The following is a 24,135-nucleotide window of genomic DNA, read 5'->3' on the forward strand; positions in this document are numbered from 1 at the left end:
TATAAATAATGGAAGGAAACAAAGCCATGATTCCACTAATCCAGTCTGCATTAAAATATGACCCACTCCAATTTCAGTGCTACAGTGGTGAAATAATCCTTCTGATCCTGGAAATGTTCCCAACATAAGATGGAATTTCATGGTGAGGGAAACCTGCTTCCCAGAGACTAATCCTTTCCACCTTTCAATACCTCTCCTAAGTCAACACTGTGCCAACTGACATCTACAAGGCATGCTTGTACCGTATTTCTCATTCTTTCATTTACATACTACTTTCTACAAATCCATTTACAAATGAGAGGTTTCAGGAATATGGAAAAAGTTAAGTTACACATTAACAAACAGAAGCAGCCACTGAAGGTTACTTCTGTAAAGTACGCTAATAACAAATTACGACTAGCAGTGATCTAGATTTTATATTTCTAAGTGTGTATTAGGAGAAAACAGCTAAACTGAAAGTAGCCATAGCCCTTCCTTTCATGATACTCATTTGCTATTTTAATCTAATACTTCAAACAACACATTTAAATAATTTAAAGCAATATTTGCTATTTAAATGCTGCCTAATTCAAGAACTTTTTAACACAAGAGTCAGAATCAAGTGAAATTTACATATGGGAGTCTAAATACTCTGAAAATGTGTAAGACCAGTGACTAATGAGGTATCTTTTTACTTTGTTTTCTAATATCTGGAGATTTTTAACTTCTACATAGATCTACATCAAAGGCAGATACAGAGAATAGTTGTTGCTGTACCACACATTAAGGCTTCTTCCAATTTGGAATAGGATTAGTAGCCTAAGTTTTTTCCTATGCACACAACTGTCCTACACCATACTCAGGACAAATCCCTTCCATTGGCTGATGAATCAGTAAATTTTGTCTACTTGAATATGAAACAGTCAGTACTTGTGATGGACACACTACTGAAAAAATTTATCCACTCTTGCTAACATGAGGCATTTCAGTTAGCGTAAGCCAAGAGAGTAATACAACTTAGGCAGAAAGCCTCATCACACTGGATATTGCAGGTCTGCAGTGTAACTGCAAGGCAAAAACAGACAGGAATTTCGACCACAGGAACTCTTGAGTCCCATTTGCAATGCATAGAAAAATCCTACCAAATGAAATGTTCAGGAGATTCAACAACAAATTTTGACACTTATTATCACTAGTTATAAAGGCAAAACTTTTAAGATTTCAATTACTATAATGCAACATTTACATTCACTGTCATTCTGTTTCCAATTTTTGTCTATGTTGGTATAGCAGAATAATATTTGTACTACCCATATGTGTAAAGTCTCATAAACTAAGGCTGTACTCTGCAAAACTGAGTTAAGTAAATAGCAGAAGGTACTCAACAATGGGGGTTATCGAGTCTGTGGGGGCCATCCAGAGAAAATAAAACAAAATACCTTGGTAGGCTGCTTCACACACTAATCGCATAATGAGCATAGGAAGAAAGATTACTTTAATGCCTTTGCGCACACTGTAATGAGTCTAATCTTGTCTTTGTTGCCTCTAGGGATGGTAAGTAAGATGCTGGAAGTAAATTTCTAGATTTTACATTTAAAACTGGTTCTTGAAACTTTGTAAGTAAATTTTTGTGGGATAAGCCTTACTCAGAAGTGTATGCCTTTTAGTTTTTCAGCATTTCAGGGAATACTGGTGTTGTGAGTGTTCACCAGTGAGGTTCTCAGCATCATGTGGATTTCCTTTCATATTTGGAAGTCCCTAACACAATATGATTGTAATTTTCTACTATAGTTTCACCAACAAATATTTGTGCTCTAGGAGAAAATAAATGCCACTGCTTTAACCTGGGAAAGCAGTTACGAATGTATTTAATATCAAATTTTCAGACAATGATAAAAGTGGTAACAAAAAAAGAATTAAATAAAAATATGAATATTAGAATATTACATAACCTCTGTGCCAAGATGATGTTAAACTGTAATATATCTTCATCATATTGCTATATAAATAGAACAGCATCCTTAATGCCAATAGAATTAGCAGATCTTTCTTTGTTTCTGTCATCCGCTACATTCTGTTCTGATTATCCCATCTGTCTTGCTGTGTGCAAAAAATGCATATTTTTGCTTACATGTTTTACTTCAAATATTTGATTCACTTATAAGAAAACTGATCTCAGAAATAAGAGAAACAGCTCACTTGAAAGTGTCCAACATGAATTATGTGTAAAAGACACACAAGCTAGTGACTGAAAAAAAGCACAGCAGGACAAGACTACAGTAAAATTAACAAAATATAATTATAATAAGTGCCTTCCCTTCTTAATTTTTGAAGTCTCATTTCTTGGTGGATCAAAGAGGCCTTTGTTTCAAATGCTTGAATATCCTGCTGCAGCCATTAGCTACAAAGTATTACTGTACACAGGAGTCCCAATGCAGGGGCAAGGGATGCCTCCTGTTGTTCCTGACAGCCACCATGTGAAGGGTCAACTTATTGTCGACAATTGGTCCATGTACCAGCATTTATAATTTTGTGTGTCTATACCCTGCAATTGCTGTTCCAGATATAAAAGCTCAAAGGAAACCATTTTCCGTGTCATTAAACTTTTTAGCACCACATTACTGTTTTTTTTATTTTAAAATCACCAGTCAACAAACTAATTAATGGACATACTCAGCAAATAATTGCTGAAGTGAACCACCACCTATCTCAGAATCTTCAATTACATAGCTATCTACGTACAGTGTACTAACAAAGCAATAAGAAGAGGGAACAAACAAGATTATTGGTTACATGGACAGAAGGGTAACAGATTCATTAGGAAAATTCCAAGCAATGGTAGTGCAAGCATAGAAAGGCACACTATAAGCACAACTAACATAATGAGTAATTTTCTTTCACAATCACAGAGATAGTATTTTCTTAAGACTAGCTTCCTCACATTATTACACAGCACTGTTCTGTTTATCAGTTTTAGTTAACTGCCTAATGGATATCAATCCCAAACAGCACTGATACTTAGCTTACACAATCACTGATAATGACTATATTAAATTTGTGTGTGGCTTATGAGATTATGCCCACTGTGTTTGACACCCTTGTTGTGTGTAAGAAGTGTCTCATCATATACAGGAAAGGGATAAATTGCTTGCACATAATTGTAGGTTTACTGGTACCAAAGGATGAGTAACAAGTCAACAAATGAAATCACTTAAATATTAAACCACAGTGCTCCACTGTCTGTTTCTTATACCTTTCAAAGGGCAATTTCCTTTTCTTCACTACAAGTTTACTTTCGGTATTTAATCCGAATAACATCTGACGACTGAGCAAAATACCAAATGGCCTATTTCTATTTAATTTCTGAATGTTGGAAATAATTTGACTGAAGCCAATGGCAGTCACACTTCAGTTTACTTAAAAACACATTAACACCCAACCATTAGTCCAAGTTTCCATTAAGAAACTTGGTCTTTATACGCGCGCATCGTTTTCAGAAGTTTGGATTTCTTTTAAATGCATGTCACAATAGTATAATTACTCCCAGAAAATGTAATTTGCAGCACTAACATTAAGCTGCAGTCAGACTTTTAAGGAGTGGGGTCGAGGTAGCGAGGGAGGGAGTAAGGGAGGTGACTCATGATGCAAACATTAAACCGAATTACATCATGTCAACCACAGCAGCCTTTTCTTTTTTTACGATTTCTAAGGGGTTGGTAAATGGCATGGCCTCCACACACATTTGTCACTCTTAGGCATTTGCATTGACTAGAGCTCCAATCACTCTTGGTCTTCACATTTCGAACGACTCTTTCAATCCCTCCTCACTCTACATACATTCAATACACATCTCTGCATAGATTTATATATTGACTGCGTGAAATATAAACAGGGATAAGTATTAACAATTACTTTGCCTATTTCGCCACGTTTGATGTTTTTTGTACCTAAATTGCACGACACCAGTATGTAAACAGGTTGCTTCAATAAAATTATGCCGATCATCATCTGCAATTCCGTATCAAATTTAATGAATCACCTACATTCAATGATCAGCTACCTTGTTATAAAGATATGCACTTTTCTGTTGACAACAGATAACCCACATCAATTACGCAAATCCCAGCGTGATTATGCTGTCAGCTAGGTTACATATATGTATTCAGTAGCCCCATAATTCATCATTTTCCATAACATATATCGTTCAATGCATCTGCGCACATGCGCCCTACAGGTCCACGCCGTAGTCACTGGCTAATGAACATTACGAAATCTTATTTACATGTCGCTGAGCAACACGTGGTTACAAAATAATGTCTTTGAATATTTCTTGTCAAGTGAATTTGGGATGGAATTCAATATTTTTAATATTTAGTTTCACAATTCCACATACCTCATTATGGTTTTCTGTTACGAATATGGGTAATTCTTTAAATTTTTTGTAAATCGCAACAGTTTCTGATGCGGTTGATGCCATCTCGTAGACACTCACGGGAACTTCTTGAATAGTTCAAGCCTCAAGGTATCGATTATGGAGTGTATCGATGTTTCGTTGCCGAACAACAAGCGCGAATCGGATGCGATCTTCACAAACAGGACTAAACCCTTTCTGCTAGTACGAACGCGTACTAACTGTATTGAATGTGTGTTGTAGGATATATGACTGTTCCCTTATGCAAGGCGTCGATGTTTTGGCGATTGTATCGATTATTCTCATTCACCTCGACATCTGCACATTTCACCAGAAATGAGGAAGACGTAGTACGGCAAACGCTGTTGAAGTAATTGACATTAGTGTGACTAATTATGGAGTAAGAAAGTATGATGACGATGCAAACGGATGCATAAATCGTAATGTCTGATAGCGCTTCATAAAGAAGTCAACGTTTGCTATTTCGTTTATTTTTAACATTTTTTTTTACTTGCGATTTTGAAGCAGTGGGAAAAAATTATAGATGATCACTAATCAAATTATATTTCTTTCGTAGGAATAAAATTATCACATACAGTTTCAAAACAGTTTTCTTCATTTTCCTTTGTTGTTTTGCTGATTGATTAGTAGAATTTTGCATGATACTGCAAGAGTTCTTGATACACGCAATTGTAGAAAATGATCCAGTGTAACTAATGCGACATGAGTGATAATATTATTTTTTGGCTACGGTCAAGGAGTAGTAATGTCAAATATCTCGTCCAATCTATCTTTCTAGCGTCATCGTAGCGTGAAATATCTTGGCAGTTAAAGGCTTTGACGAGTACTGTCAGATGAAACACCGGTACTCTGTCAAAATATGTACATATATTAGTGTCTCTGTAGTTGGTAGAATATTGACATGGATTTGAAAGGGAAAGTAGCTTTAGTAACAGGAGGAGCTGCAGGAATAGGTCGCGCTTACTGCGAAGAGTTGCTGAAACATGGGGTGAAGGTAATGAATTGCGTAAATTGCGACCTGCTTCGATTTTGTTGATGTATTTTTGCAAGAAGAATGAATTTCTACATTAAGCGTGTAGTGTAACCGACGACGCGTAGACCGTAATAGTGCTGTATCAGCACTTCGATACTTGAGATAGAATTCCATATTGTAATGATAGTGTGGAGGAACGCCATGATACAAAGATTAACAAAACACCAATGTTACAGGTTTCTATATGCGATATAAATGCTGAGGCAGGGGAGCAGCTTGTTCAACGCTTGGAAGAAAAATATGGCAAAGACAAAGTGCTGTTTTGTCAGTGTGATGTCACGGATTACCCCCAGTACGAAGGTTTGCTACATTTTGAGTATTGCGATCGCTCGACGTTTTTGCATGCTTAACATAATAAATACATCAATATTTACGTTTCTGCTTGTGGTAAAATGACAGTCTAGTAGTGTAGAAGCTACCTTATTATAATCATTTTTTACTCATCTGTCAAATTTGAAATCCGTCCTTTTCGCGAGTGAGTTACGTTACAAAGAGCGTCAGCGAAATATTTTTCGAAGTAGACAAAATGAGCATGTGCCACAATTTTAAAGACTGTAGACTAACCAGTAGGGGTTAGGGAGGGGATGGTGCCACATTTAAAATACGGGCACCGTTAAACAATTTAAATTACTCACCACTGCAACCTCTGTGTAATTGGTTGACAGTTCCTTATTAGAACAGTTGCTGACTGTTCTGTACTGTTACGTAAACATGGTGTGATGCTGTGAAAAATACACAGTTTTTGAATAGCACAATTTTTGTACAACAAGGTAACTGGGGCACATCATATTCATCCTCCCCATTTATTGGGAGCTGCTGTATTTAAAATTCCATACACTACTTGAAACACTTTTTGTAAAGTAAGTACAACACTGTATTAATCTTGATGGCTACACTTGGGAAAGATTTCAATAAACCTGTGGGCCTAGATTTCAACACTCTTGGAGTGTGCCTGCAGCCCATCAAAATAATTTATTTGGGCAGTAATATATAACCATGTGAAATAATAGGTCCAAAGTAGGTTGCTTCCCCATTGACTTGCGTAATATGTTATGAAATTATAAAGAGAATTATATTAAATCAGAAGTGAGTGAGGAAAAAAAACACAAAAGCCATGAAAGCAGTAAAATATGGCATGTCTCTTAAAACTGCTGTAGATCTATTTGGGATGTCTTAGTGTAGTGCATTTGATAGGGTGAGAAACATGAATGCAGATAATATTACACTGGGTGACAGTAATCAAGCACCAGCTTCACTCATAGTATACAAGTTTTCAAAGATGAGGAATTTAAATGTTACAATTACATTATTAAAAGTTAGAAATATTAACTATGCGCTGACAAACAAATATATCTTGCATACAAAATGCAAAACTAATGGGCTCTAGCATACAGAGTAGTAAGGACACAAACAAAATAACAAATTTGACTGGGTCAGAGATGTTATGTTTCCCTTATGGAAACCTGAAACCCAAGAGCAACAGCTGTTAATAAAAGGAAACATCAGACAGATATATATTTTGTGTTAGGGATAAGACTCTCATTCAGTTACTTTCATATAAGACTGAACGTACACCATGGATGTATTAGTAGGTTTCTTGCCTCCGGAAGGAAACAGCACAACTGAATATGAACCTAGCACAAGCAAACAAAATCCAGTAGTTTTCGTGTGTAGTCTTAGGCCAACAACATTAAAAGCAATGGACTGCAATCAAGCACAAGTAAATGAGACCTAGGTGAAGACATCAGTCCTCTTCCAAAAGCATTTGCAAAAGCCAAAACTGGCAGAAGAAAGAAGAAAATCATTGGTAAGCCAGAAAAACAAGTGGGGCCGAAGAAAATCAAATCTGGAAATTTTTTGCATTTGCAACCACAGATATGTTATACGACTAGTACATCAATATTTAATATATGTTTTGTTGACTTAAAAATAAAAACAACTGTTGTTTAGGTGTTGAAAATGTCACGTGAAGTGTTGAAAAATGCTGCCTTCTCGGGGTGGATTTCAACAAAAGTATGCTTCACCTGAAATGTAGTATTTGACCTTTCATTCATTACTGGAACTGTGACAAAAATTTACAAGTGCTAATTGCAAAACAATAAAATTGGTTTGATAGGAACAGTTTCATAATCTAATAGTTTGTGCAATGTGTTCCTCCTTTGTATTTCTTGCAGAAGTGGTGTGTCATATCAGGGAAGTTCAGGAGATGTGTTCTGTCAACTTTCCATACTAGAAAAACCTATCTTTGAATGCCATGTACATTATTTGATGACACCATCCTTCCTTTACTGCCAGTGCTTTGGTCTGTGGTGCATATCCAGTGTGTGTGTGTGTCACTCAATTTTCTCTCCTCCATCTCTCTTCCAGGACAAATTTAATCACTACTAGTCTCAGTAGCATGTCCTGCCAGCACACCCACTTCTTTTGGTGCATGTATTACATAATTTTTGAAGTCATTATTGTGTGTCGTGATAAAACTGAAATGCAATTAAACACCAAACATCACCTGAAGTTCATTTCATTAGCAGGATACAGGGAAAATGAAGACAATCAACAAAGAGACAACTTACAAAATGTGTGCATCCCATCTACGAATATTGCTCCAGTACAAGGGACCCATACTAAATAGTACTATATGGGGATATTGAACATTTTTGGAGGAGGCCTGTGCAAGTAATTACTCGATATTGTAATCACTAAAATAAAATCGCATACCCTATCAACCTGTGAAGTTTCAGTTCATTTCCTCTTCTGGGTGCCTCACTTTTTTTTTTACGCAGTGTGATATCACACATAAAGGACAAGAAATGCAGGGGAGGTAGTGAGCACAACATAAGTTTTCACTTAAATGTGTACAATTGTGGAATTAGATACATAATAATTTGGAGGGCAATCATATGATGCATATAATTTTTATGTAATTGTCTTGATTTTTTTTAAACAGAATTAAGTTTTGGCTGTACAATAGCCATCTTCCAAATCTGTCATTGTACTGGACTGCGCTAAGTTAGAACCCTGTAAAATAATGAATTTTGACAAATATTATTTTTACACGTTATTACTTGTTGCAGTGCAGCAGAATGGGAGATTCTGAAGATGGCTGTTGTATTGTTGAACCTGGTAATTCTGTGCAAGAAACTTTGCAATGTTGTTGTTGTTGTCTTCTTCAGTCCTGAGACTGGTTTGATGCAGCTCTCCATGCTACCCTATCCTGTGCAAGCTCCTTCATCTCCCAGTACCTACTGCAACCTACATCCTTCTGAATCTGCTTAGTGTATTCATCTCTTGGTCTCCCTCTACGATTTTTACCCTCCACACTGCCCTCCAATGCTAAATTTGTGATCCCTTGATGCCTCAGGACATGTCCTACCAAGCGAGCCCTTCTTCTTGTCAAGTTGTGCCACAAACTTCTCTTCTCCCCAATCCTATTCAATACCTCCTCATTAGTTATGTGATCTACCCACCTAATCTTCAGCATTCTTCTGTAGCACCACATTTCGAAAGCTTCTATTCTCTTCTTGTCCAAACTATTTATTGTCCATGTTTCACTTCCATACATGGCTACACTCCATACAAATACACTCCTGGAAATTGAAATAAGAAGACCGTGAATTCATTGTCCCAGGAAGGGGAAACTTTATTGACACATTCCTGGGGTCAGATACATCACATGATCACACTGACAGAACCACAGGCACATAGACACAGGCAACAGAGCATGCACAATGTCGGCACTAGTACAGTGTATATCCACCTTTCGCAGCAATGCAGGCTGCTATTCTCCCATGGAGACGATCATAGAGATGCTGGATGTAGTCCTGTGGAACGGCTTGCCATGCCATTTACACCTGGCGCCTCAGTTGGACCAGCGTTCGTGCTGGACGTGCAGACCGCGTGAGACGACGCTTCATCCAGTCCCAAACATGCTCAATGGGGGACAGATCCGGAGATCTTGCTGGCCAGGGTAGTTGACTTACACCTTCTAGAGCACGTTGGGTGGCACGGGATACATGTGGACGTGCATTGTCCTGTTGGAACAGCAAGTTCCCTTGCCGGTCTAGGAATGGTAGAACGATGGGTTCGATGACGGTTTGGATGTACCGTGCACTATTCAGTGTCCCCTCGACGATCACCAGTGGTGTACGGCCAGTGTAGGAGATCGCTCCCCACACCATGATGCCGGGTGTTGGCCCTGTGTGCCTCGGTCGTATGCAGTCCTGATTGTGGCGCTCACCTGCACGGCGCCAAACACGCATACGACCATCATTGGCACCAAGGCAGAAGCGACTCTCATCGCTGAAGACGACACGTCTCCATTTGTCCCTCCATTCACGCCTGTCGCGACACCACTGGAGGCGGGCTGCACGATGTTGGGGCGTGAGCGGAAGACGGCCTAACGGTGTGCGGGACCGTAGCCCAGCTTCATGGAGACGGTTGCGAATGGTCCTCGCCGATACCCCAGGAGCAACAGTGTCCCTAATTTGCTGGGTAGTGGCGGTGCGGTCCCCTACGGCACTGCGTAGGATCCTACGGTCTTGGCGTGCATCCGTGCGTCGCTGCGGTCCGGTCCCAGGTCGACGGGCACGTGCACCTTCCGCCGACCACTGGCGACAACATCGATGTACTGTGGAGACCTCACGCCCCACGTGTTGAGCAATTCGGCGGTACGTCCACCCGGCCTCCCGCATGCCCACTATACGCCCTCGCTCAAAGTCCGTCAACTGCACATACGGTTCACGTCCACGCTGTCGCGGCATGCTACCAGTGTTAAAGACTGCGATGGAGCTCCGTATGCCACGGCAAACTGGCTGACAGTGACGGCGGCGGTGCACAAATGCTGCGCAGCTAGCGCCATTCGACGGCCAACACCGTGGTTCCTGGTGTGTCCGCTGTGCCGTGCGTGTGATCATTGCTTGTACAGCCCTCTCGCAGTGTCCGGAGCAAGTATGGTGGGTCTGACACACCGGTGTCAATGTGTTCTTTTTTCCATTTCCAGGAGTGTACTTTCAGAAACGGTCTTTGTAATAAAGACCTTTAAATTAAAAAAAAAATAAAAAATGCACTGACAATTTATATCTGACAACGTATTACTGCTCAAGAATTCTCCAGTTGCAGAAGTAAAATAGTTCAGGAAAGAAACTTTTAATTTACAGATGAAAACACTTTTTCTTACTCTGACATTTTACTTCTGTGGCTAAATGCTGTAGCTTTGTAACAGTTTATTTTACTGACCCATGATTGCGGTAGGTTCACTAAATGGCAACAGATCATTATTACTGTCTCATTACTTTCTTTTGTGCAGTGAATACTTTTTGCATAATTGAGGAATACTCCTAAATGTTATCCTGAAGGATGTCAGTGAATGAAAATATGTTAACTTACCAATTTATACGCAATTCAAAGTTAATTACTCTAAGTGTTTTAGCAGTTATTCAACTAGGTGGTTTAATTGATAATCTTAATTGCAAGCTTATATGCCAGCTGATGGCGCATATCCACTGAAACAATTTTGAGCAAGAAACGTAAGGAAAAAAAAGGTTGAGCACATACTTAAAGATCTTCCTACTGAAATGTCTGCTCTTGAGCTACACAAAGTAAAGTATGACCCCCCCCCCCCCCACTCCCAGAATCCCAGCCATTTATGCTATTATTTAAAATAATATAGGCACATTTATGGGGATGTATCTTAAAGATTAATATATATTAAAATAGACCATGCTTAAGGTTTATTTTTCATATTTACTGTAGTTCTTTGACACGGTAAAAAATTTGTAATAATGATGGCAGAAAGTAAAATTATTCTTACAAAAAAATGTGAGGAGTTCTTGAGAAAATTCATGTGTAATTTGCTTTCACATTTAGAAGACTGAAGTATTCTGTTTGCAGAGAGTTGTGTTGCAATCATGACAATACTTGTACTTTTTTTTCCTATTTGTTTTGCCAGTAAATTGTTTCATCTTCTCCAGACATATCTTGGAATCACATGTTGGATGATGCTTTGTCACGAGATTCATCAGTAAAAAAGATGAGATGAAGGCAAATAAAACAAAACTAAACCAATTATATGAGCAGTGTCTGTAGCAACAAAAGCAGCGATTAAAATTCTAAAGCAGATTGACATTTACCTCAATATGAGTCTTTGTCAAACTCTTCCCAATCGAATACTTCTCCCTCCAATCCAAAATGATTGAATACTTCCCCATTAGTTTTGAAAATTTTCTTGATCATTCAACAAATTTGACATTTGTAACAGTGTTACAGCAAAATGTAATGAGTATATGCATCAAACTCATGACAGTGCAAGTATGCATTGGCTCAGTCAGTTGCGATGATAACTCTTATGTTCACCACTGTTTCTTACAATGTTGCTCTAGAAATTGACAGCGAAAGACAGCATCTGTCATGGACCAGGTACTGAGATGTCCGTACATTGTTCTTACAGAAAATGAGCACAGTTTTTGAGTGACAGGAGTCTCCTGCTTCGAAAATTGTGGGCCGAGATATACTTGGTTATGGGCTTCTGAACACAGCATTGTGACCAGAGTTATGCTCAGGCTTTACTGCCTAAGTGTTGACTAATAGATGTGCAACCAGTGTATCATCAATATTTTGACAGTAATCACCAAATCAAGTATTCAAGATATTATCCAGAATGCTTTGAAGAAGAGAGAAATGTGTGTAAAGTTTGTCTCGCATATCTTGAGAGTTTGGAACAGAACTGACAGTGCTGGGATGCCTGCTGTGATTTTATTCAAATGAAAATGCAGACATTCTTTTCTGGAAAAGAATCATCATAGGTGATGAGACTTCGTTACAAATACAAACCTACCACAAAACAATGAAGTGTGGAATGGCTCTTTAATGGTTCACAAAGACCAAAGCAGGTGCAAATGTGATACACGAGTTGATCACCATTCCAAAAGAGGAGTTTTCTGACAGTTTCACATGGTTGTATGAACAGGGTGGACGATGAAGAACATCTGAAGTGTTAAAACCACCATCTTAATCTTACTCTATTTTTGCAGTCTCATAATTTTTTGGACTCAAAAGATGTATGTGGGAACTTCATGCTTCATTTATTATATATAGTTGATAAAATCTGTGCAGATGAACTGTATTGTCCACTCCACCCCCAAGTTTGATGCTACCTCATATTTGCAAAGCCAGTTAATAACTTTCACAAAATATCATTGTTTCCTCACTTTATGAAGTGGCAATATGTGTATCATCCGCAAAAGTAATTGATTCAAATGCCTGACTAAAATGAAATGCTGTATTGTTAATATGAAATATGAACTCTTAACTGCTTTTTAGTTAGGTACTATGGTGTTCTCATTGCAATTTCTCCAGATGCAGAAGCAGTGTCAGCCTTCTGAGGTTTATTGTAACTTGCCTACATTTCAGTTGTTGAATCGGAAGTGTACTAAGTGTGTGCAGAGTGATATACTCATATGTATTATAAAAAATGTATGCATGTACATATGTACCACATCTACTCCTATACCACTGGATCAGTTTCAACCAAATTCGGTACCCATATCACTTACTGCCTGGAAAGAATCAATGGTTGGGTAAGGACCATTTACCCACCGAAGGGGTGTAGGTGACAAGAAGTGCAGCCCGCGATATGCAAATACCCAGACTTTATTCATCAAGTATTTGATGATGAGAGAACTTAGTGACTTGCAACAAATTTTGCACATCATTTCAAAAATGCTTAAAAAAAAAAACACCCTCTTTCTTGCTGACAGCACCCCCTCCACCCACAAAATCATGAAAGGGAAAACATTTTTACTGTTCATGCAGTAAAACTGCCGCATCAGTTGTGGTGTTTTAATTTGTTACTTGTTTACTACTAACTGTACTCACGATACACTTTGTAGACAGTCTTCACATAGACAACTGAATGTACCTGCAAAATTATATCATTATACAATACATAGTTCAGGACATATGACATCGTAAACACCGAGATGTGTGAAAAACTGCTGAATCATGCATGAAGTTCAACTATATTACTTCTTTGCTACTAACTCCAGTCACAACACATTTTGTAGACAGTATCCACATATGCCACCGAATGTACCTAAAAAATTGTATCATTGTGCAGCACATAGTTGAGGAGATATAAGCGATAATCATTGAGCTGTATGAAAAGAAAATTGTAGGACAAAATTTGCTGGAGACACAGGTGAATGGTATATATCTAAAAACAAAGATGATGTGACTTACCAAATGAAAGTGCTGGCAGATCGACAGACACACAAACAAACACAAACATACACACAAAATTCAAGCTTTCGCAACAAACTGTTGCCTCATCAGGAAAGAGGGAAGGAGAGGGAAAGACGAAAGGATGTGGGTTTTAAGGGAGAGGGTAAGGAGTCATTCCAATCCCGGGAGCGGAAAGACTTACCTTACGGGGAAAAAAGGACGGGTATACACTCGCGCGCGCGCACACACACACATCCATCCACACGTATACAGACACAAGCAGACATATCTCTAAATATGTCTGCTTGTGTCTGTATATGTGTGGATGGATGTGTGTGTGTGTGTGCGCGCGAGTGTATACCCGTCCTTTTTTCCCCCTAAGGTAAGTCTTTCCGCTCCCGGGATTGGAATGACTCCTTAACCTCTCCCTTAAAACCCACATCCTTTAGTCTTTCCCTCTTTCCTGATGAGGCAACAGTTTGTTGCGAAAGCTTGAATTTTGTGTGTATGTTTGTGTTTGTTTGTGTGTCTGTCGACCTGCCAGCACTTTCATTTGGTAAGTCACATCATCTTTGTTTTTAAATATATTTTTCCTACGTGGAATGTTTCCCTCTATTATAACCATATATATATATATATATATATATATATATGTGTGTGTGTGTGTGTGTGTGTGTGTGTGTGTGTGTGTGTGTGTGTGTGTGTGTGTGTGTGTGTGTGGACAAATTTTATCAAAACTTGGCACGCATAATACTTACTATCTGGAAAGTTGCTACTCGCCATATATCTGAGATGCTGAGTCGCAGATAGGCATTCTGTCCTGGATTTTCCGTTGTTTGATTGCTATCTGGAAAGAAATACTGTGGGGATAAGAACCAGCAACCATCTATTGGGGTGGAGTTGATAATTTGGAGAGAGAAGGGAGTAGGAGGAGATGAAAGCAGATAGGGGGAGGAGGAGGAGGAGGTGGTGGACAAAAAGAGAAAAGAAGGAATTGTCAGAAGTGAGAAGAGGGGGTGGACAGCAAGAAGGATGGGGATGGGAAAGGGATTAATAGAAGATTAGATTAAACCATGGGTACTTTGCTTGTATATCTTAAAAATGTAGCTTTTGCGATAACAGTAATGGAAATTCATGGATGGAGCAATATGTAAAGTTAAGGAAAGGCAACTACTCACCTATAGCAGATCAGTGTATGGAGCACAGAAACACAAAATAGAAAACAGGATTTACACTAGCTCTCAAGCACTCTCTCTTTTTCTAGCAATTCTCATGTTGATCCAACATCATCATCAGTTAAGACTGCAGTGAGCATTGGATCATAGAGATTGGACTATAGATTAATTGAAAGAAGTCACCTGGACAGATTAATCATGCTTCCTGTTAGACCAAGATCTTGAATGTGTCCAGATATGCATTCATCCAAGTGAACATATGCTCAAAACATGCATTGCTACATGGACACAGAGCAGTGGAGGTCATATTATGCAACGAAGAAAATTCGCATGGCCTCCGATGGGAAATGTAGTGGTAATTGAAGGGACCTTAACAACTGTGAACTACGTGGACATTACTGCAACCACCTGTGTCCCCTCACACTTGATGTCTTCCTTAACAATGGTGCCATCTTCCAGCAAGGTGACAGTTGTCATAAGGCAGTAATCCTACTTCAGTGGTTCTTGGAGCATGAGAAAGAGCTCTTGTTGATGTCTTCACCACTAAATTCATCTAATCTGAATCCGATGGAAAATATCTAGGCCACTGTTGGGCACCAGCGCCACACCAGTGGACCACTGGCTGGTAATTTATGGGAATTGTGTGTCTTGTGCATAAACATCTGATGCCACCAACCTCCCTATTCCTACCAAGGACTTGGTGAATCAGTGCTGTTAGAATCACTGTTGTATTGTGTTCAAAGGTCGGCCATTATGATATTAAGCAGGTTGTTGTGATGTTTTGGTTGATCAGTGTACATCCTAGTGGCCATTTTGATATACAACCTGTTGTTGACTAAATACATTGAAGTGACAAAAGTCATGGGATAGCGATATGCACATACGCAGATGACAGTAGTATGGTGTGTACATGATATAAAAGGGAGTGCTGTGCCGAAGCTGTCATTTGTATTTAGGTGATTAATGTAAAAAGGTTGCCAGTATGACTGTGGTCACATGAATTAAAACTTTGAATGTGGAGTTTTAGTTGTAGCTAGACTCGTGGGACATTCCATTTTGGAAATTGGTAGGGGATTCAGTGTTCCGAGATCCACAGTGTCAAGAATGTGGCAAGAATGTGGCAAGAATACCGCATTTTGGGCATTACCTCTCACCAAGGACAATACAGTGGCTAATGGCTTTCTTAATGACTGAGATCAGCGACGTTTGCATAGAGTTTTTCAATGCTAAGAACAAGCAACACTGTGTGAGGTAACTGCAGGAATCAATGTGGGATGTATGATGATTGTATCCTTTAGGACAATAAATTTGTTAATGGGCTATGTTATCTGGTAAATGATGTGAGTGACTCTGCTAATAGTACAGCATTGCCTGCAGTGACTCTCTTGGGCTCGTGACTATATTGGTTGGACTCTAGATGACTGGAACACTGTGGCCTGGTCTGTTAGTCCTGATTTCAGTTGGCAAGAACTGGTGGTAGGGTTAGAGTGCGGCACAGACCCCATAGAGCCATTTACCCAGGTTGTCAACAAGGTACTGTGTAATCTGGTGGTGACTCCATAATGATGTGGACTGTGTGTACATGGAATGGACTGGGTCCTCTGATCTAACAGAACCAATCATTGACTGAAGATTGTTATGGTCAGCTACTTGGAGACTATTTGCAGCCATCCATGGACTGCATGTCCCCAAACAACCATGGAATTTTTTTTTTAAGACACTGCACCATGTCACTGGGCCAAAGTTGTTTGTGATTCGTTTGAAGAACATTCTGGACAGTTTGAGTGAATGATTTGACCACTCAGATCACACAGTATGAATCCCATTGAACATTTATGTGACTTAATCGAGAGTTCAGTTTTTGCACAAAATCCTGCACCAGCAACATTTTCACAATTATGGATGGCTGTAGAGGCAGCATGGCTCAGTATTTCTACAGCAAACTTCCAACGATGTGTTGAGTCTGTGAAATGTCAAGTTGCTGCACTATGCCAGGCAAAAGGAGGTCAGACACAATGTTAGGAGGTATCCCAGGATTTTTGTCATTTCATTGTATCTTATTATTACATAGGTGAGTGAAAAAATGGGAGTACATTAACTTCTCAAAAAAGTGAAATGAGAGATTGTTTGGTAGTTATTGACATCTGTGGACCCACCCTTGTCGAAAGGCTTAACAGTGACATATTTTAAAATGTCTAGGGAAGTAGTTGTGGTTATATTACACATCTGTTTAGGTTTTTGTAATATGGGGGCTTCATGGCTTGCTGATCTGTGGGAGATACACTGAAGCATATATTTTGCTATAACAAGCAGAAATGATGTAAATCCACAAGTTTTCACTGTGCACAATCCTCATGAAGAATCCTGATGTTGTTACACAAACAGCTGCAGTCTTTTGTATATGTAAGAACAGCTTCTTTGCATGTGTCAATGTCTCTGTCTGAAACAAATATTATTTGTGATTCACATGGTGAAAACAGTGCAAAGTAAATCCTGTGTGTGTGTATTTTGACAGACAGTAAAACGATTTTCAAAAATGTACACCTCATTAATGTTGTCTTTTCTGCATGAGTAATGTTGCTAGAGTACCTGACAACAGCATATTATGTTAAGGCTTACTTATCAACATTATGACCACCTGTATAATAGCATATTGCTCCACCTGTGAAATGCAATACAGCAGTGAATCTGTGAGACATAAATTAGACAAGTCTTTGGTAGGTTTCTATAAGTATGTGGTAACATATATTTACTCATGGGTCATACAGGTCCCTTAAATTATAGCCCAGTGGTTTATGTTCATGTGTCTGTTGCCCAGTAGTACCCCGGATGAACCCCATCAGGTTCAGATCAGGCATTTCTACATCTACATCTACATGACTACTCTGCAATTCACATTTAAGTGCTTGGCAGAGGGTTCATCGAACCACAATCATACTATCTCTCTACCATTCCACTCCCGGACAGCGTGCGGGAAAAAAGAACACCTAAACCTTTCTGTTCGAGCTCTGATTTCTCTTACTTTATTTTGATGATCATTCCTACCTATGTAGGTTGGGCTCAACAAAATATTTTCGCATTCGGAAGAGAAAGTTGGTGACTGAAATTTTGTAAATAGATCTCGCCGCGACGAAAAACGTCTTTGCTGTAATGACTTCCATCCCAATTCGCGTATCATATCTGCCACACAGTCTCCCCTACTACATGATAATACAAAACGAGCTGCCCTTTTTTGCACCCTTTCGATGTCCTCCGTCAATCCCACCTGGTAAGGATCCCACACCGCGCAGCAATATTCTAACAGAGGACAAACGAGTGTAGTGTAAGCTGTCTCTTTAGTGGACTTGTTGCATCTTCTAAGTGTCCTGCCAATGAAACACAACCTTTGGCTCACCTTCCCCACAATATTATCTATGTGGTCTTTCCAACTGAAGTTGTTCGTGATTTTGACACCCAGGTACTTAGTTGAATTGACAGCCTTGAGAATTGTACTATTTATCGAGTAATCGAATACCAACAGATTTCTTTTGGAACTCATGTGGATCACCTCACACTTTTCGTTATTTAGCGTCAACTGCCACCCGCCACACCATACAGCAATCTTTTCTAAATCGCTTTGCAACTGATACTGGTCTTCGGATGACCTTACTAGACGGTAAATTACAGCATCATCTGTGAACAACCTGAGAGAACTGCTCAGATTGTCACCCAGGTCATTTATATAGATCAGGAACAGCAGAGGTCCCAGGACACTTCCCTGGGGAACATCTGATATCACTTCAGTTTTACTCGATGATTTGCCGTCTATTACTACGAACTGCAACCTTCCTGACAGGAAGTCACGAATCCAGTCTCACAACTGAGACGATACCCCATAGACCCGCAGCTTGATTAGAAGTCGCTTGTGAGGAATGGTGTCAAAAGCTTTCCGGAAATCCAGAAATACAGAATCAACCTGAGATTCCCTGTCGATAGCGGCCATTACTTCGTGCAAATAAAGAGCTAGCTGTGTTGCACAAGTACGATGTTTTCTGAAACCATGCTGATTACGTATCAATAGATGGTTCCCTTTGAGGTGATTCATAATGTTTGAATACAGTATATGTTCCAAAACCCTACTGTTCGGTGGAGATTAATGTGAGTTGATTATTTGGCACCTCAAAACACTGTGCCATGATACTGGCCATGTGCATGGACAGTTATCCTGCTGGAAGATGCCACCACCATGGGATGCAGGTGGTCCACAGTAATGTTCACATAGTCCACAACTGTCAGTAATTGTAATGCACTGCTAGTGTCAAAAAATCAGGGGTCATTTACAACATAGCACTTCACATTCCCCTTCTGAAAAGTTACATATCTACATCCATACTCCGCAAGCCACCTGACGGTGTGTGGCGGAGGGTACTTTGAGTACCTATATCGGTTCTCCCTTCTGTTCCAGTCTCGTATTGTTCATGGAAAGAAAGATTGTCAGTATGCCTCTGTGTGGGCTCTAATCTCTCTGATTTTATCCTCATGGTCTCTTTGCGAGACATATGTAGGAGGGAGCAATATACTGCTTGACTCCTCGGTGAAGGTATGTTCTTGAAACTTCAACAAAAGCCCATACTGAGCTACTGAGTGTCTCTCCTGCAGAGTCTTCCACTGGAGTTTGTCTATAATCTCCATAACACTTTCGCGATTACTAAATTATCCTGTGACGAAGCGTGCTGCTCTCCATTGGATCTTCTCTATCAACCCTATCTGGTACGGATCCCACAGTGGTGAGCAATATTCAAGCAGAGGGCGAACAAGTGTACTGTAACCTACTTCCTTTGTTTTCGGATTGCATTTCCTTAGGATTCTTCCAATGAATCTCAGTCTGGCCTCTGCTTTACCGACAATAAACTTTATATGACCATTCCATTTTAAATCACTCCTAATGCCTACTCCCAGATAATTTATGGAATTACCTGCTTCCAGTTGCTGACCTGCTATATTGTAGCTAAATGACAAAGGATCTTTCTTTCTATGTATTCGCAGCACATTACACTTGTCTACATTGAGATTCAATTGCCATTCCCTGCACCATGCGTCAATTCGTTGCAGATCCTCCTGCATTTCAGTACAATTTTCCATTGTTACAACCTCTCGATATACCACAGCATCGTACATAGTGTCATGTAATTCTCCTTATCTAGTTTTCATTTCTTCATGTGGAGAAAGCTACTTCATTGCCAAATGCCAACAGACTTTTAATATCCAGTTCATTATTTATTGTTTCTGTTAAAATGTGACATATTCTGTCACTTTGTTATAGCCCTGTCAACTTGAAATTGATGTGCTTATAACTGTAGGTTTTGTTTTAAAATATGACACAGTATTTTTTTTTTTCTTTTATTTGCATCCTATATGCAACTTCAATGCACCCTGTAACCAGAAGCATCTGTAAGTGGGTTGATAGGTCAAGAGGTGGCATTTGCCCTCTCTATCTTGAGTACAGACTATTTATTCATTACAGAATTTTCCTACACCGTAGGTAACCATCAATTCTCTGGAATATAATATGTTCTTTGCACACCTTTGAAATTTAGTTCTTGTGGCATGACATGGCTCGAACTGATCAAATCATTTTTACCAAATATGGCTATTTTAAAGACTGCCCCCTCCTCCGAATAAATTTCTGGTGACACCTATCCCTGTAACATTACTTGCTGCTAGGTAGTGATATTTTACTTGTACCTCCATTGAGCCATCCCACTGAGTCACCGAGCGAGGTGGTGCAGTGGTTAGCACACTGGACTCGCATTCGGGAGGACGACGGTTCAATCCCGTCTCCGGCCATCCTGATTTAGGTTTTCCGTGATTTCCCTAAATCGCTTCAGGCAAATGCTGGGATGGTTCCTTTGAAAGGGCACGGCCGATTTCCTTCCCCATCCTTCCCTCACCCGAGCTTGTGCTCCGTCTCTAATGACCTCGTTGTCGACGGGACGTTAAACACTAATCTCTTCCTCCTCCTCCCACTGAGTCTCAGTGGTTGTCTACCCTAGATTCACTCTAAACAAAGTTTTTCTTATTATGTTCTATAGTTACACTAACTAGATACATCTTATTAAGTTTAGAACTATTCCTTTTTGGTTCAGCACAGTGCTAACAAAGGAAACTGACAAAATTTCAGTATGGTCATCACTGTTGAATAAGTTGAAGCAATTGTTCTAACATGTTTTGTATTTGGAAAGAGTGGTATTCAAATCCTTCAGCCCTTCTCAAATCATTCTGAAGTCTGTGTAACATGAAACTCTTGTAGATGATTACTCATATAGAAAAAAATAGTTCACTGCATGATACAGATTAAAGAACCCAGTTCTAATACCAAGGGGCAATGAGAAATATGGCAGCCACTAAAATGTCAACAGTATGACAGTTTAGGGTGTCACATGTATTTGAAAATCTACTGAGTCATTAGGAGACTCAATGAATGCTCCATACATGATTCACACCATTTAGCAGATCTCTCTTAAAACTAATGTTAGTCTGTCTTTTGTCCACAATGACGGAATAATCTTAATGAACCATTGTTGTCTTTCCTTTCTGTTGTTGTACATAATGCATGATATCTATATAATGTCAAAATGTTTGAATGTTCCTATAAATGGAATGTGGAAAATTAAAGCAACAGAAATTTGTGTTTGAAAAGGAGGAAGTGAGTGTTCTTGTTGTGAGTAGGTTACATTTTCAAAAAACACTCGCAGCTTTCGTCAACTGCTGAAATACACACACAACCTACCACAATTGGAATGCACATTTTAAAGCTACAACACTTTGTTTCAAATCTGATAGTAATCAGTGACTTCACTATGTTTCATTACAGAATCTTTTCAGACCACAATTTCTGAATTTGGCTGCCTTGACATTGTTGTAAACAATGCTGGAATAATGAATGACAGATTTTGGGAGCTGGAAGTAGATGTCAACTTGGTAAAATATAATATCAGTAATTATTTATTTTTAAGAGTTACAAAAAGATAGCACCTTCAGAAACTGTTATTGTATTTTGGATGTACCTAACTGTTTAATGTCAATAACTTTTGTTTCTTGTCTATGCTTTTACAATTTCCATAGTATGTTTCATAGTGCCTGTAACATTAGTGATTTCTGCATGGTAAATGTTCACAGAAGTGTGTACTAATAGTGTTTCCAGTGAAAGTCTTCATATCTGTAAATAAGAGCTTTCATATTTGTAAGCTGTCGAATAACAGCACAAATTTTATACTGTGGGGAGGGGGGGGGGGGGAGGGAGGGAGACAATGACAAATCTGGAAAACTGTAGCTTGGAAAATATATACCAAATAATTTTCTGTGTGGTTTTTTTTATCAATTACATTCATTTTTTTGGCCTAAAATTCAACAAAGGAAAATAATCTCTTGATTTAAAGTAAAATATTCTGTGTTCAGTCTTTCCTTGTAAATGTGGACTTCAGAGAATCCTATCAAATGTATTTTTTAAGGCTGAGATACACTATGTGATCAAAAGTATCCGGACAGCTGGCTGAAAATGACTTACAAGTTTGTGGCGCCCTCCATCGGTAATGCTGGAATTCAATATGGTGTTGGACCACCCTTAGGCTTGATGACAGCTTTCACTCTCGCAGGCATATGTTCAATCAGGTGCTGGAAGGTTTCCTGGGGAATTGTAGCCCATTCTTGATGGAGTGCTGCACTGAAGAGAGAGATCGATGTCGGTCGGTGAGGCCTGGCACAAAGTCGGCATTCCAAAACATCCCAAAGGTGTTCTATAGGATTCAAGTCAGAACTCTGCACAGGCCAGAGCCCATTACAGAGATGTTATTGACATGTAACCACTCCACCATAGGCCGTGCATTATGAACAGGTGCTCGATCATGTTGAAAGATGCTGTCGCCACCCCCGAATTGCTCTTCAACAAAGGGAAGCACGAAGGTGCTTAAAACATCAGTGTAGGCCTTTGCTGTGATAGTGCAATGCAAAACAACAAGGGTTGCAAGTCCCCTCCATGAAAAACACGACCACACCATAATACCACCACCTCCGAATTTTACTATTGGCACTACACATGCTGCAGATGACGTTCACCAGGCATTCGCCGTACCCACACCCTGCCATCGGATTGCCACATTCTGTACTGTGATTCTTCACTCCATACAATGTTTTTCTACTGTTCACTTGTCCAACAGTTACACTTCTTACACCAGGTGAGGCATCGTTCAACATTTACCGGCGTGATGTGTAGCTTATGAGCAGCTGCTTGATCGTGAAAACCAAGTTTTCTCACCCCCCACCTAACTGTCATAGTTCTTGCAGTGGCTCGTGATGCAGTTTGGAATTTCTGTGTGATGGCCTATTACACATTACGACTCTCTTCAACTGTCTGTGGTCTCTGTCAGTCAACAGACAAGATCGGCCTGCACGCTTTTGTGCTGTATGTGTCCCTTCACATTTCCACTTCGCTGTCACATCGGAAATTGTGGACCTAGGGATGTTTAGGAGTGTGGAAATCTCGCGTACAGATGTATGGCACAAGTGGTGTCCAATCACCTGACCACGTTTGAAGTCTGTGAATTCTGCGGAGCACCTTATTCTGCTCTCTCTTGAAGTCTAATGACTACTGAGGTCGCTGATATGGTGTACCTGGCAGTAGGTGGCAGCACAATTCACCTAATATGAAAAAGTATGTTTTTAGGGTGTCTGGATACTTTTGATCGCATGGTGTATATGTAGCATTACAGCATGTTCTTTTCTTGCATGGCTTTCAGTACACAATATCTCACACAAGCAGTTAAGTGGGAAAGTAGTAGTTGCATCATCCTTGCCATGATGCTGATACTCAGTGCATTGAGATGTGCATGGTAACAGTTCATATATCACTGTAACCTAGATGACATTAATATGCATGATATACATATGGACTTGAAAAATGTGCAAATTTTGAGTTCCAGATATGCAAGCAAACAACCAATTTAACAATGAAAAATATTGATGTGTGCTCAGTATCTTACGTTAATCAAATTAATCAGCTGTTACTTGTTATGTAAGGTTTGAATACAAATGTGCTAATGAAAATTCCTTGGTGGAATATAAATGATGAAAGAAATACAGATAATAACTTACCACATAAGCAAGGTGCTGAGTTGTCAGCCCACACTTAAACAAGACAGACTGTTACTAGCTTTTGAACTAATCTTTTGTCAATAAACATACATAGGCTCTGCTACAATGTTTCTGGTCACTACATTGTGCTGGCACTGCAGCTTGACTGTGGTGAGTGATTGTCAGATGGAGTG

At 39.4% G+C, this 24,135-nt stretch overlaps 2 protein-coding genes and 1 non-coding gene across 3 annotated transcripts in view; 2 read left to right on the plus strand and 1 right to left on the minus strand.

Annotated features, from left to right (window-relative positions):
* LOC126252334 (UPF0489 protein C5orf22 homolog) overlaps positions 1–4,626 on the minus strand; it is a 165,360-nt gene extending 160,734 nt beyond the window's left edge. The window contains exon 1 of the mRNA XM_049953221.1: positions 4,373–4,626. Coding sequence (XP_049809178.1) covers positions 4,373–4,456 — 84 coding nt within the window. The 5' untranslated portion in view covers positions 4,457–4,626. The remainder of the gene's footprint in view (positions 1–4,372) is intronic.
* Positions 4,627–5,231: 605 nt separating this feature from the next.
* Positions 5,232–24,135, plus strand: part of LOC126251712 (15-hydroxyprostaglandin dehydrogenase [NAD(+)]-like) — a 101,286-nt gene continuing 82,382 nt past the window's right edge. The window contains exons 1-3 of the mRNA XM_049952306.1: positions 5,232–5,405; positions 5,621–5,744; positions 21,687–21,793. Coding sequence (XP_049808263.1) covers positions 5,313–5,405; positions 5,621–5,744; positions 21,687–21,793 — 324 coding nt within the window. The 5' untranslated portion in view covers positions 5,232–5,312. The remainder of the gene's footprint in view (positions 5,406–5,620; positions 5,745–21,686; positions 21,794–24,135) is intronic.
* Trnaa-cgc (transfer RNA alanine (anticodon CGC)) lies at positions 20,587–20,659 on the plus strand. Its single transcript has one exon. It is a non-coding gene; the product is annotated as a tRNA-Ala (tRNA).

Source organism: Schistocerca nitens, chromosome 4 (assembly GCF_023898315.1).
Source record: "Schistocerca nitens isolate TAMUIC-IGC-003100 chromosome 4, iqSchNite1.1, whole genome shotgun sequence".
NCBI lineage: Eukaryota > Metazoa > Arthropoda > Insecta > Orthoptera > Acrididae > Schistocerca > Schistocerca nitens.